At 39.8% G+C, this 12,820-nt stretch overlaps 1 protein-coding gene across 1 annotated transcript; it reads left to right on the top strand.

The window, feature by feature from the left end:
• The first annotated feature begins 2,169 nt into the window (after window positions 1-2,169).
• On the top strand, window positions 2,170-6,306 carry elf3 (E74-like factor 3 (ets domain transcription factor, epithelial-specific)). The gene is made up of 9 exons (XM_055027029.1): window positions 2,170-2,321; window positions 2,461-2,609; window positions 3,381-3,614; window positions 3,752-3,859; window positions 3,943-4,089; window positions 4,180-4,254; window positions 4,342-4,461; window positions 4,585-4,780; window positions 5,417-6,306. The coding sequence occupies exons 2-9, from the start codon at window positions 2,468-2,470 to the stop codon at window positions 5,541-5,543; spliced, it is 1,149 nt and encodes a 382-aa protein (XP_054883004.1). The 5' UTR covers window positions 2,170-2,321; window positions 2,461-2,467; the 3' UTR covers window positions 5,544-6,306.
• Window positions 6,307-12,820: the final 6,514 nt, after the last annotated feature.

The raw sequence follows: 12,820 nt of genomic DNA, 5'->3' as shown, positions 1-12,820 counted from the left end.
CACCAAGCCTTGTGTTTAAAACACTGCTAAGTTCATGGATATTTTGACAACAAACAAACAAACAAACAAACAAACCAAAAAAGCAGTCATAAGGAGAACCAGGGCGAACTGGAATGACCAGATCTCATGTCCAAGAACCTGTCATGACTTGCAAATCAGCAGCATTTTCTAACACAAGTGCCAAGCAGGCAGGCTGATGATGGATGCATCTAATTACTTCATTGTTAATCAAACTTTTGCCTGTCAATGCATCTCTTATCAGTCTTTAAAGCAACATCTATTCAACTACTGCTATAAAAAAACAGTCTGGACAAGTTGCTGTTGAAAAATGACGAGCCAATCTCCAGCCTCCCATATCATTGAGGGTTGAAAAAGCTTTTTCTGCACTTAAATAGCTTCCCAACCACGACCAAGCACTCTGTTCAATGACATCCATCTAAACCAGGGGTCTTCAACCCGCGGCTCGGGAGCCGCATGCGGCTCTTTAGCGCCGCCCTAGTGGCTCTTTGGAGCTTCATCAAAAATGTTTGAAAATGGGAAAAGATGGGGCTGGAAAATATATATTTTGTTTTATTATGGTTTCTGTAGGAGGACAAACACGACACAGTCATTCTTAACGTTTTCCAATGCTATAAAAATGTGTAGAAGAAACATTCAATTCTACAATTCTTGGACCGAATCATCTGCATTCGTTGCCAGTGTGGAAGAATTGCCTGAATGTTCGCTCTTCAGCGACAAGTTGTCAAATTACTAAAAGAGTACCGTACTTTCCGGAGCGCACCTCAATGAAAGCCGAAACTACAAATTTTTTGGAAAAAAAAATAAACTGAAAACATACATAAATAAGTGATACAGTAATTTTCATCAGTAGACATTTAGAATGACACTTAGCGATATTATTTTGTGTCGTTGCTCAGGTCAGGTTGCTCATGGCTGCTTTGTGTTACTATTGCACTGATTTGCTTGGAACTCGGTGTTTCAGCTGTTTTGTAGTTTTCTAGAACTTTCTTGGTCCAGATGTGTGGTGCATAGAAGCTGAAAGCTGCTTCTCCTTGTTTGGTTCTGGTTCTGGGGATGCAGAGCAGAACAAGAAACCAGAAGACCTGAGAGGTCTGGAAGGTTGCTGTGACAACAGCAAATCTTTCATGTATAGTGGTGCTCAGCTGCCAGGTTTAAAATAACAGCATCGCTCCACTGGCAACAAACTTGTTGCTTTTGTCAGGCATTGCAGGGTGACCCAGATTGATCCACATGATGGCGTGACTGTGAATGTTATCTACCCGCACCTTGCCACAGTAAAATGCATGACAGGTGCAATTATTTAAGCCATTCAGTTCAAACGCGCCATGGAGACTGAAACAGAAAAATGAGCCAGTCTTTGCACTGGGCGCCTTTTCTTCGGGTTATCGCTGCAGCCATGATCATGCATGCTAACTGAGTGAGAGTTGAGATCTCAAGGATGACAATTCATTTTTTTTTGTGTGTGTGTGTGTGTGTGTGTGCGTGTGTGTGATTAAATCTATGCGTTTGCACATACATTAATATGTATGTGCTACTAGCAACAATAAGTTTCTGCATGTAATCCCAGGACTTAAGTGAACAATTTAGACAGTTTCGGTAAGGTTTGCTCAACTCTCTTTCACATTGTCTGATGAAACCGATAAAACTACCTGCCCACATGCTCATCTTCAATCTGTCATCGTCAGAGTCTATTTAAGGTTCGAACTCAGTCTACTTCCTCCTGTCTGTGTATGTATTCCCCTGGACAGAAAAAAAAAACAACAAAAAACATTAAGTCACAAAGTCCAACTAGATTATTACAACTGAATATGACATTTTCCTGACATAAAAAAAAATGCAAATGATTTGTGATAAAACACCTGAGATCCCATCTTGTTAAGGTACTGTTATTTGCAACCGAGTTAAAGGAATCCAGTTAGGCAAAGCAGATCAATTTACAGTAACTGAATCCGTCCAGCAAGAAATGATCCAATCTTCAGTGATGATGGGTTAGAGACAGTGAAGCTTAGAAAAGAAAACAGGACAGGTGAGTGTTGTTGATCGAGTTCTCTGGAAAGCGGAGGAGGGATGGAGGTGTGGCCACCCTCAGGTGGAATTCCCCTGAATTTACCTCTCCATCCCCCAACCCTCCACAGGGATATAAACATCCAACCGAAAGCGCTTTTTTGCCTTCAAGACAGGAACCTCATAAAGAGCAGACAGAAACAAGGACAGAAGAGACAACACACAACCTAAAGTGGGATAGTTTTGAACTTTTTTTGTTTGTTTTTTTTACCATACAGTGGCTTGTCCTGAAAGAGGTAAATGACTTCAAAGAATTATTTGATGCAATTCATGTAGAGGAGACGCTCACATTATAAGTCGCAACAATGTGAAAAACGTCACTTTTGAAAGAAAATGTTCAGAGTAACTGATCTGTAACTCCTCCATGTCTCTCAGAGAGTCGATGTCGTCGCCGTGCCTCAGCAGCATCTTGACTCACGCCAACCTGACGATGTATCAGACTGGCTTACCTGACATCCCCCCGCAGCAGCTCCACGCGCTGCCCACCGTCCACACTCTGGAGAGCAGAAGTTACAACACAAGAGGTAAGAGGATCGTCTGACGTCGTACCGGGAGAATGTTTCAGGTGGGACCTCCACTTCCACCCAGATGTAGAGAACTGGAGTTTGTTTCTGACTGGGTGTGACGCATTGATCTCACGCACATTCAAATTATTATTACTTTAGATCAAATGAGTTATTTTGACAAAATATGTCAAACAAAATATGTTTGACATATTTTGTCAAACTTTAAATGTTGTCCTTTACTTTAAATCTAAATCTCCAAGGTGTATGAATAATGTTTGGGCTCCACTGAAATTGACACCAGTAAACTGTCGAGAAGTTCGAAAGCTCCTGTTTGTCACAATCTACATCCTGTACAGTGACGGTGATACAGTAGAACATCATTCTTCTTGTACATGAGCCACATAATCCAGACTTAAGATAACCGAACCATGAGGTCACTTTACTTTGACCTAATTGCGCTAATGATTCACCGAACTGTCAATGTTTAACTGAACTCGATGCTCAAAGCAGATAAATGCTGTGACCTCCTGTTTGGCCAACTGGGCTGGCTGTATTTGTCTGACCTTCTCTGATTCCTAAGCGAGGTGTTGTTTCACTCTCGTATTGTTTCGTGGATAAAACACCAGACAATGCAGATTTGTTCATAAAAAGAAAATCAAAACGAGGATGTTTCTGCTGGGCTTTGAGCTTTACTGAAGATCAAGACAGACTGATTAGATAAAAAAAAAACAACATTTTTACTACTTTTGTCAGAAGAACATGAGGTAATAAATGGCTCTCATTCCTCAGGTCACTGGTACAAACAGATGAGCCCTCACCACTGGACGCCAGAGCAGGTTCTAGACTGGATCAGCGACCATGTGGAGAGCACCAAGTTTGACGCCAGCACCCTGAGTCTGGATTTCTGCTCCATCGACGGCCCAAACCTCTGCCGCATGAACCAGGAAGAAATGACTGCCGTTTTCGGCCCGCAGCTCGGCCCACATCTTTACCAGAGCTTAGAAGAGTACAAGACAAAATATGGTAAACTAAATCTCTAGAATGTATTGTTTTATTGTTCAAATCCACTGATATCAACCTGTTTACATGCAATCAATCATCGATCCGTCTTCAGAGATGGTAAAACATAACAAATTATTCTTTTTAATTTTTTTTTCCAGAACTGCAGAGTCTCTCTGGACCAGAACTAAGTGAGACATGTCAACTTCTTGATAACTTCCTGGACAACTTGAGCTTCCCTTTGCTGACCACGCTCAAAATTGGCCATGGTCATTTGATATTTATTTATGTACATAGCATAGAAGTGTGCAATGTTAGAAAAAATGTTCTAATACATCCATCTACCACACAGGTGAAGAAACTGAGATCAAGAGAAACTTTGACTACCGCGATGGTTATGATTTGACCAGATTCACCATGGAGACCCTGACAACTCTGGACGACACTGATTACCTTTCTGACAATCCATCAGACAGTGAATGCAGCTCCTCGGCCAACAGTTAGTATACCTCTATCGTCCTGCCGACGTTTGTTAAAGTTCGGCGTATCGAGACGTTCCTTTTCTCAAACGTGTGCGATGTGTGTTCAGGTGGCACGTTTAGATTCATGAGCTCACCAGAGTCCGGCAGCAGCGAATCAGACCTTGAGTTCTACCCAGAGTCAAGTGAGTATTCAGGCAAACTTGGTCTAGCATTCTGGTCTCACGGTACGGTCGAGGTTCGGCTTGGTAAACGAATCGCTGTGTTGACAGAGGTCCACATCAAAACCGAAGATGGAGACTGTCGCATCAAGAGACCCCGAGGGCGGCCTCCGAAAGTCAACCGTGGACACAGCAGCAGCATATACGACAACCCTAAGAAAAGCAAACATGGTACGCATTCTGCATTACAAGTAGTTTTTCTCCTCAGGTCAAGAACGCCTTTATATTTGCGTGTTCATGCTAATACTTCCGGTACCTGGAAACAGAGAGCTGATTGGTGTCCGTCCTTTGCAGCACCCCGTGGAACCCACCTGTGGGAGTTCATCAGAGACATCCTCATCCACCCCGAGAAGAACCAGGGCCTGATGAAGTGGGAGGACCGTCGGGAGGGCGTGTTCAAATTCCTCAAGTCCGAGGCCGTCGCCCAGATGTGGGGCCAGAAGAAGAAGAACACCAGCATGACCTATGAGAAACTGAGCCGGGCCATGAGGTGAGCTCCTGCTGCACACGGCTAACCCAGAACTCATTATGAAGGGATTTTTTTTTCTTAGCTGCCCGATTAAAAAGAAAAAAAAAAAAAAACAGGAGTCCCTGCTCTCGTGATCCGAAATTTTTGTCAATGAGTCTGAAAACCTAAAATGTGTTCATTCTCTCAAATATGAATTTGCATTCAATCAACCTGTCCAAATGTAATGTGTTCAATATGGGTGCACTTGAGGTTTTTTTTTCAAATTGGTGGCCTGACTGAGCAAGTAATAACTTGGGGCTGGCACAGTAGAAAAAAAAAGAAAAAAGAAAAAAGAGGATGACTACTACTGTGTTGCATAACTTCATTGTGCACAGATGAAGTTTGCAAAGTAAGGTTTAAATCCTTTGTTTGAACCCTATAAACTAAACTATTTTGGTTTATAGTTATGCATGTTGGCAACAATGACCCCTCACTACCACAAAGTCAAGATAAATTCATATTTTATGAGAGGCAGACTACCACAGCACATCCATTCAGGGAATTAGTTTCCATCACCAGTGTACCATCATCTTCACTGGAACACCAGTGGTTGCTTCAGAACATTTTCCTCTGGTACATAACGTTGGAATCCCTAAGGTGATGTGTCTCTACTTGCAGGTATTACTACAAGAGAGAGATTTTGGAGCGGGTTGACGGCAGAAGACTTGTGTACAAGTTTGGAAAGAATTCCAGTGGGTGGAAGACTGAGGAGATTGGCAGCGGTGTCGGAGGCGTCAGTCTCTGAGCAGATAGAGATCACGAAGCCGACCAGTGCAGAAGTTTAGGAACCAGAAAAGCCTGTTTTTTGCCTGGCTGGGGAAAAAAGTCGTTACTATCTGAAGTTTTGAAGATGAAACTTCCTCTTACAGGGAAGGTGTTGCAGAAAATGTAAGCCATTGTGTTTGGCTCCAGTAGGTTTTATGAACCAATATTAATGTTTTGCGTGTTTTATATTTTGATCCTCGTTACAGAAACTTTAAACATAGCTCTACTGATGTTTTTGAGCCTTTGTAAACAAAGTAACAGTTGTTCCTTATACGCCATAGTTTAGATATAGAGGTTTTTTTGTTTGTTTTTTATTGTAAATTCATGACCGGCTAATCTCTGTGCGTAACGTTTTTGCTGTGGTACATGGGTATGAATAACTGACACTGCAAGTATCTAATTTTCTTTATTGTTTTGTCATGGTTCTGTTGACATGCGAACCTCAATTGTGGCTCTGAATGTGAGATTCGGAAAGCGCACATTAAAGACAGAACAGAGAGAAATAAATGTAGGTGATTTTTTTGTCACATCAACATTTACCTTATGTTTTACCTATCTGTATGACTTGTTATAAAGTGTGTAAAGTGTCTTCTCAGAGTGTTTATTACAGAATAACAGATGAGTAGTCCTACTATGTAGTTTACGGATTTTATGATTAGATTTATTTTTCCACATAATAAATGTTTGACTCGTCAATCTCTGTTGGTGGATGTGAGAAATAAACCACATTGTGTAAATGCTAATCAGTCCATTTATTTTGATCTCATGAAGATTTACCAGATGTTCCTCTCATTCTGCTCCTCACATAAACAACGCACTACACAAAACTCACACCATGCATATTCATACCTCCAATAAATACTAGCACTCTACATATGGAGCACTTTTACCCTTTTATTTTATCTATCAACAACAAGTTCCCTGCAGTTTTGATCAAAATACGATTTTCTTATTTAGCTTAAACAACTTGTGCTGCAGAACATCATGTATTGGGAGTTAAACTTGGCATCTATGGCTCTCCATAAGTGTGAAATAATAATTATGTTTTTTATGTTTTTCCTTTCAGTTTTGGCTGGAAAGAAAAAAAATTATTTAATAGTCGGCAGCATTCAATCATGTGAATTTTAATCTGAATAAGAATGAATGATACTTAATCCAGCTCCACTCAGTCGAGAGTTACTTCATTAGCAGCAAAGAGAAATTGAGTGATGTCATAACTCAGTTCACCCGAATATTTTCTAAGAGCCATTGTGTGCAGGAAGGATCTCCAGTAGCAGTAAGTCTCGCAACCAATTTGAAGAGGCCTCTGACTGAAGTGTGAGAATGTTATAGTCTGTGACAAGCTAATGTTGTGTTCACACTAAATGCGTTTTGAGCGTTTGCTTAAAGAATAGAATACAGACTGTGTTGACTGCTTGCATCAATGAAAAATCAGATGTGTGTATTTCTGTAGTAAGTTTTGAATTTATTTGGAGAATGTACCCATCTGTAATTAATACACAGGCATCATTGAAGGTTCCTGAAACAGCAACGTTATGCTTTCTTCCTGGTTTGGAGTTGGAGTTGGTGTGTGAATGAACCACATGTCTGCGCTCCACATGGACTTTGAATGTGAACCAGATGAGCCTGATGCTCAAAATGCGTTTGGAGTGACCGGACCACAACAGCTCAACATCTGGACAGCAGAGACGACATTCCACGGTAAGGCCATCAGCTGTAACCTTCCAGGTACCTGATGGATCAATGGTTCATACTGATAGAATTCAGAAAGACAGGTTCTGTCTCTCTCATGTGTCATTCTAAGCGGTTAGGTTACCCTGAGCTATCTCTGTAGCTCTGCTGGTATAAGCTCAGCTTGCTGCTGCTATGTTTTCAGCTGTTTTTTTCTACACAAAAGCTACACCAGGTCTGGAGTTCCTCTTGGTTGTTGCATCTTCCTGGAGGAAGGCACTCAGCTAGACGTCATTGACTTTTTACTTTTCATTAGCATAGAAAACACTCCGTCGGTATCTTTGTTTCTTGTTTTTCTGTATCTGCTCTGTTTTCTCAAACCTCCAGTCAGTCGTGGCAGACGGAGGTTTGTTCTGAGCCAGGTTCTGGTTCTGCTGCAGGTTTCCTCCTGTTAAAGGGGAGATTTTCTTCCCACTGTTGCTGCATGCATGCTCGGTAGGAGGGAATGCTGTTAAGCCAATGAAGCAAGGCAATGTGTTCGTCCAGGAGGAGTGAATGCTGAAGGTCAATGATGCCATGCAATCTTCTGAGTTTCCTTAGAAACATTTATAACTAATTGAACAATGACCTGAGCTTATTGCACTATTTGATAACTTGGATCACTTGGATGACTTGAAATGAATTGTTTGTAAAGTGGCTAAAGGCGACATGCATTGTGAATATACAGATATATAAACGGCACCAAACTTATTTTGGACTTTTCTCCTTAAATCAAACATTTTAATACAAATGTCACTGATTTCTTTCAACAGCTTCATGTGATTTGCAGTAAAACCTTTTTTTTTTTTTTAGCCATACAGTAGATTCAGGATAATCATTAACTGAGCAAATAAAAATGTCCAATGCAGTCACGCAAAGTCATACTCAGCATGTTAATAGAAAATATGTGAGAAAGGAGTAATAAAGATGCCCATAAAAACATCTTTAACATCAAAACCTTCTGGTGAGCCACAATTTAGATAAACTGCTCAGAACCACAGTGGCTACATATGCAGGTTGTATTTGCAAAAACAAAGCCAAGCAGTCAGTATTCGATTCTGCAGTAGTCTTATTTATCTGTAATGAAGGGAGCAGGATGACTGATGAATCCCATTTGGGTTTTAATCTTAATCAGTCCATGAACCACACCGTATTTTTTATTTTTCTTGGTCCGTCTCAATGAGACGAAGATTGACCACCATTTTTAAAAAATTACATGTTGTTAACTCTCGTGTCAGTGATGTCACCGGATACTAGTGGGCTACAAAGACATGTATCTAGTTCAGCTTAGACGAAAAGTGGGGAAAATTATTATTATTATATACAGGCTGTAGTGACCTCTGATTTTATGAGAGAGACTAAAACACTGATGAAAATGAAATGAAAAGCAAGAGAGCCATTTAAGATAACACCAAACTCTGTATTATAGACCTCTTTGATAAATGTCCGTATATGATGAGCCTAAACCGTTCACACATCACACTCTAAAAGCAGAATATATTGTCCTCGTGCTAAAAACAGTGACAAAAACACCACTTTGGAAGGCCTGTCATAACAAGACATTATCTAGAGTCATGTATCTTTTTGAATACTGTGGTTCAGCTTTGCCAACCTCAGATGAACCAAAATGGAAAAGTTTGGTCTCTGAATTCAAATTTTCTACACGCTTAAAGATATGACTGTGAGCCTCGTTGTAATCTCTGCGCTAACGATGACAAAATAGTTTTTATTTATTTTATTTTACTGTTGCATGACAACACACTGCAAAAGCGTGTCGGGTGGAGCTTCAGTTTGGGCAAATAAGCCTGACCTAGTAGGTGAGTCTAAGCAAAATATTTGATCCTCTGACGTTATTGATGAAGCAGATTTACAATTTACCGAAACCGTACGACCTTCTAAGTGCTGCTGATTTAAATTCATTGTGATGAAATGAAATTAGTCACTTATTTGCTTTCCATAAAACTTTTTTTGGAGTCACAGGGCGAGCATGCAGACCCACCGGCCTGCGGTCCAAGTCGTGCACCAGAGACCTGCTTGCCGTGGGGCGACGCATCTGACAGCCCTATCGCTGCTCTGCCCTTGTTTATCTATAGTGTCATGTTGCACTTTGGGGATCTCAATATGACTCTCTATGACTTCAATGAGAGCCATATTGTAAAGTCTGAAGAAGATAACATGTGTATTTCGTCCCGGTTAAAAGAGATGTAAGCAAAAAAGGCGAGAATCCAATCAGAGCGAACATGTTCTCTGACAAACTCACAGCAACACTTGACAATTAACAATTAAAAACCTTAAACATGTGAACACTCTGTTCTCGCTTTACAGCCTTTTCGAACTTTATAAGTTGACTTATTAGATGTTTTCTAATCATCCACGCAGGATGGGTTAATTATCTAACCGCTCTACTTAGCAACTCTGACACACACCGAAAGAGGTGAGAGCAACTTCTCCTCCCACAAAGTCAACATACCTGTTGAGCAGGTAGGCTGGCAAGCTGCCAGGTCTGTGTGTTGCACGTAGCTTACTGGAAACCACTTGATCTGTGCCAGAAAAAATACCGGAGACAGAGGGAGTGGTAGATTATGTTTTTTTTTTCTTTCTTTCTTTTTTTACTGCCGTGATCTCATCACATTGTCGCTTGATAAACACATGTAGTCAGTAAGCCAGTGTTATACATTAAACCGACCTCTGACACCTCTCTGCCTGGTAAGTCATAAAATCACCCATCACAGAAACCAACATGGAAATACCTGGGAAACATGGGAGCTGAGATAGAGAGACAGAGAAGCAGTAAAAGATCACGTGTCACGTGGCCCGCTTTGACGTTATGACAGGACTTTATGTCCCCATGCGTGAGTCCTAAAGCGGAAAATATCAAAGTGCTGTAAGAATGAAGCAGCGCTCAAGTTGTACCGACAATTTCATTGGATTTGGGTCGACATAGAGAAATTAAATAAATATATTTAAAAAATATTGAAAATCAGAATTTTGTTGGCTTATGTAACACTGATTGCTTTTCTGTGGCCTTCCTTCAGAGACAACAGACTAACTCCAAGCAGAGGAAGTAAAACACAAAGTTGCTGCAAAGCAAAAACTCCGATGAACCCGGGAAGAAGGCATGAGGCGCAAGATTTTCTACAAACTTTCACAAGTTCTGGAGAAAGGAAGAAACAGGACAGTGGATACCAGCAAAATACTCAGACAAACACTGGCAGCGAAGTGAAGCAAATAAAGCACCATCATAGTGTTTGACTACTAAGATCAAGTGGAACGTGTGTGTGTGCGTGTGTGTGTGCGCGCGTGGTTGTGCATGTGACAGATTCAAAATAACATATATTAAAGTGGCTCGAGACGACGTTTGTTGTGAACTGGAGTGATGCAATAAAAACCGACTAGAAAAGAGCTGAATTAATTTGAAACAAAATAGCGTTACCAAAAATAAGTTTTAAATAGAAATCTGGACTTGCAGCACTTGGTATTGTTGGGTTGGATGGCCCTCAGTCTCTGTGGTGTTGGATGTAGCCATATGGTGCAGGTCTGCTCTCTTTGTGTTTAAAGGGTTGGATTCTCTGAAGAAACAATAGAGTCTGCTTCCCTTGGGTTACATCTTTAGGAGACACAAATAAATGTGTTTTTACGCTGATGCCAGACAGGTTTGCTTTCCTCTCAAATGAGATTCAGTCTTTATTAAAGTGTCTTAAACAAGTAATAGTCCAGATGTAAAGACTGAAACCCAGAGGTTTTGGCTGCCTACTCATTCATTTTAACATTTAATCTTCACATGCTCTTGCTCTACAATCACTACTTTCATGATCTTGCTGAGAAGCTCAGAGAGGGAAGAAACATTTCAGTAGCAGCTCAGTGGTTATGAAATTCACTCTTAGCTGTGCGGATGGTTTTTAAGCTCTGCTCTAAAAACTAAAACGAAGCTAAAAATTTCATTGGCTACTGACTTTCCATGAAAGAGCTTCTTTTATTCACTCAAGATGTTACTTTATAACATATTTTATATCTTCTCAAATTTATGTTTCAATGTCTTTGGTCATTTGTGCCTTTTTTTTTTAAGTGTTCATGAATAAAGTTGACTTGGCTTAGATATTGCAACCTCTTTTAGGGAACACAAATTCAATTCAAAAATATTTTATTAATCCCAAAGGGAAAATAAAATTCATGATCTTAACTAACCTATGAAGCTAATCTACATCTGAGACATTGATATAAATTTTTTGTGTGTGTTTTTTTTTTTTAAGGTGTAGGGTTAGTCAAAAATCATGAAGGAACTGCCTATCAGTTCCTAAATGAGATGAAAGCTGAGGAAGGATCAGAAGTTTTTAAGATTAAAAAAAAGATTAAAACTTTGTGTTTAGCTGTTTATGGGAGGCAGAATTTAAAACCTCAGCATTTTGTGCCAAAGGAATAAAAACATTTCTATTTTTCTAAACGTTCAAAGAGAAATTGAGCTTTCACAAGGATTTAAGGGAGCCTTAAATTGCTAGTTTTATGTTCTGGACAGAAGTTACATCATACAGCATCATGTGCTCCGGTTCTAAATCATTACTATATATATATGTATATTATTATAATAAAATACACTTTTTATATTATTTTGTTCATTTGTTTTATTTTTCATTGACTTGAGATGATTTTAGAACAATTTTATGTAACTAGAAACACAATACCATGTTTCACTTTATGACTGAAAGTAGTTTGAGTTCTTTGTTTTATTCAGTTCAGTAGCATTAATTTGTTTTTTTTTAAAGATATTTTAATTCAATTGTAGAGGCTTAAACCCTATATTTTAGGCTGCTGATGGCTGTTTTACGTGCACTCAATCAAGATTCATGATGCCGATCTTCAGTTTGACTTATAATAAAGTAATTTATTATCCCAACAATGTCCATTGTCCCTTCTATTTCCATTTTTTTCCACATAAATTCGACATCAATCCAAACCAAGCACAGTAGAAAACTGTTGCCTCTTCCCATCAACAACATCTGACCAGAATCATGGTTGACCTTAAAGAACCCCATCACCCCATCAGACTCTCAGAACGCAAAATGAAATACGCCCCTGGTGGCGATAAACACAGGAAAGGAGAAATGGCTCCTACAAATTGTATAGTTTGATGGTAAATGGGACACGTGTCTATCCTGAGACAATAAAACAATATAAAACTCCTTGATATTGTTTCGGTTAAGACCCCTTATCAGCTGCTCTAAAGTGTTTGACCTTTAGATTTTGATCCTAAAGGTCAAAGCGGTCCACACACCAAGGGAAACGTTTCATTTCATTCATTGACATAAAATCAGAGCCATCCACCATCCAGACATGGATGTTGGTGAACACTTTGAACTGTGTTGTGTCAACAGCGCCCCTCTGTGGACTGATACGGTAATAAACGTAACACCTTGAAAGGAACTTGTGCACTGCAAAAACACCAAATCATACCAAGTGGGCTTTTTTCTCCCCTAAATTTTCATGCAAATATCTTAGCACATTTGAAATAAGACAAAACTACCTTGCAAGCAACAATTCAGCAAAATATAT

This window comes from Poeciliopsis prolifica, unplaced genomic scaffold (genome assembly GCF_027474105.1).
Source record: "Poeciliopsis prolifica strain line A6 unplaced genomic scaffold, Auburn_PproV2 SCAFFOLD003, whole genome shotgun sequence".
In the NCBI taxonomy this organism is placed as follows: Eukaryota; Metazoa; Chordata; class Actinopteri; order Cyprinodontiformes; family Poeciliidae; genus Poeciliopsis; species Poeciliopsis prolifica.
The sequence above is the reverse complement of the archived record's forward strand: the minus strand, read 5'-3'. Positions and strand labels throughout refer to the sequence as shown.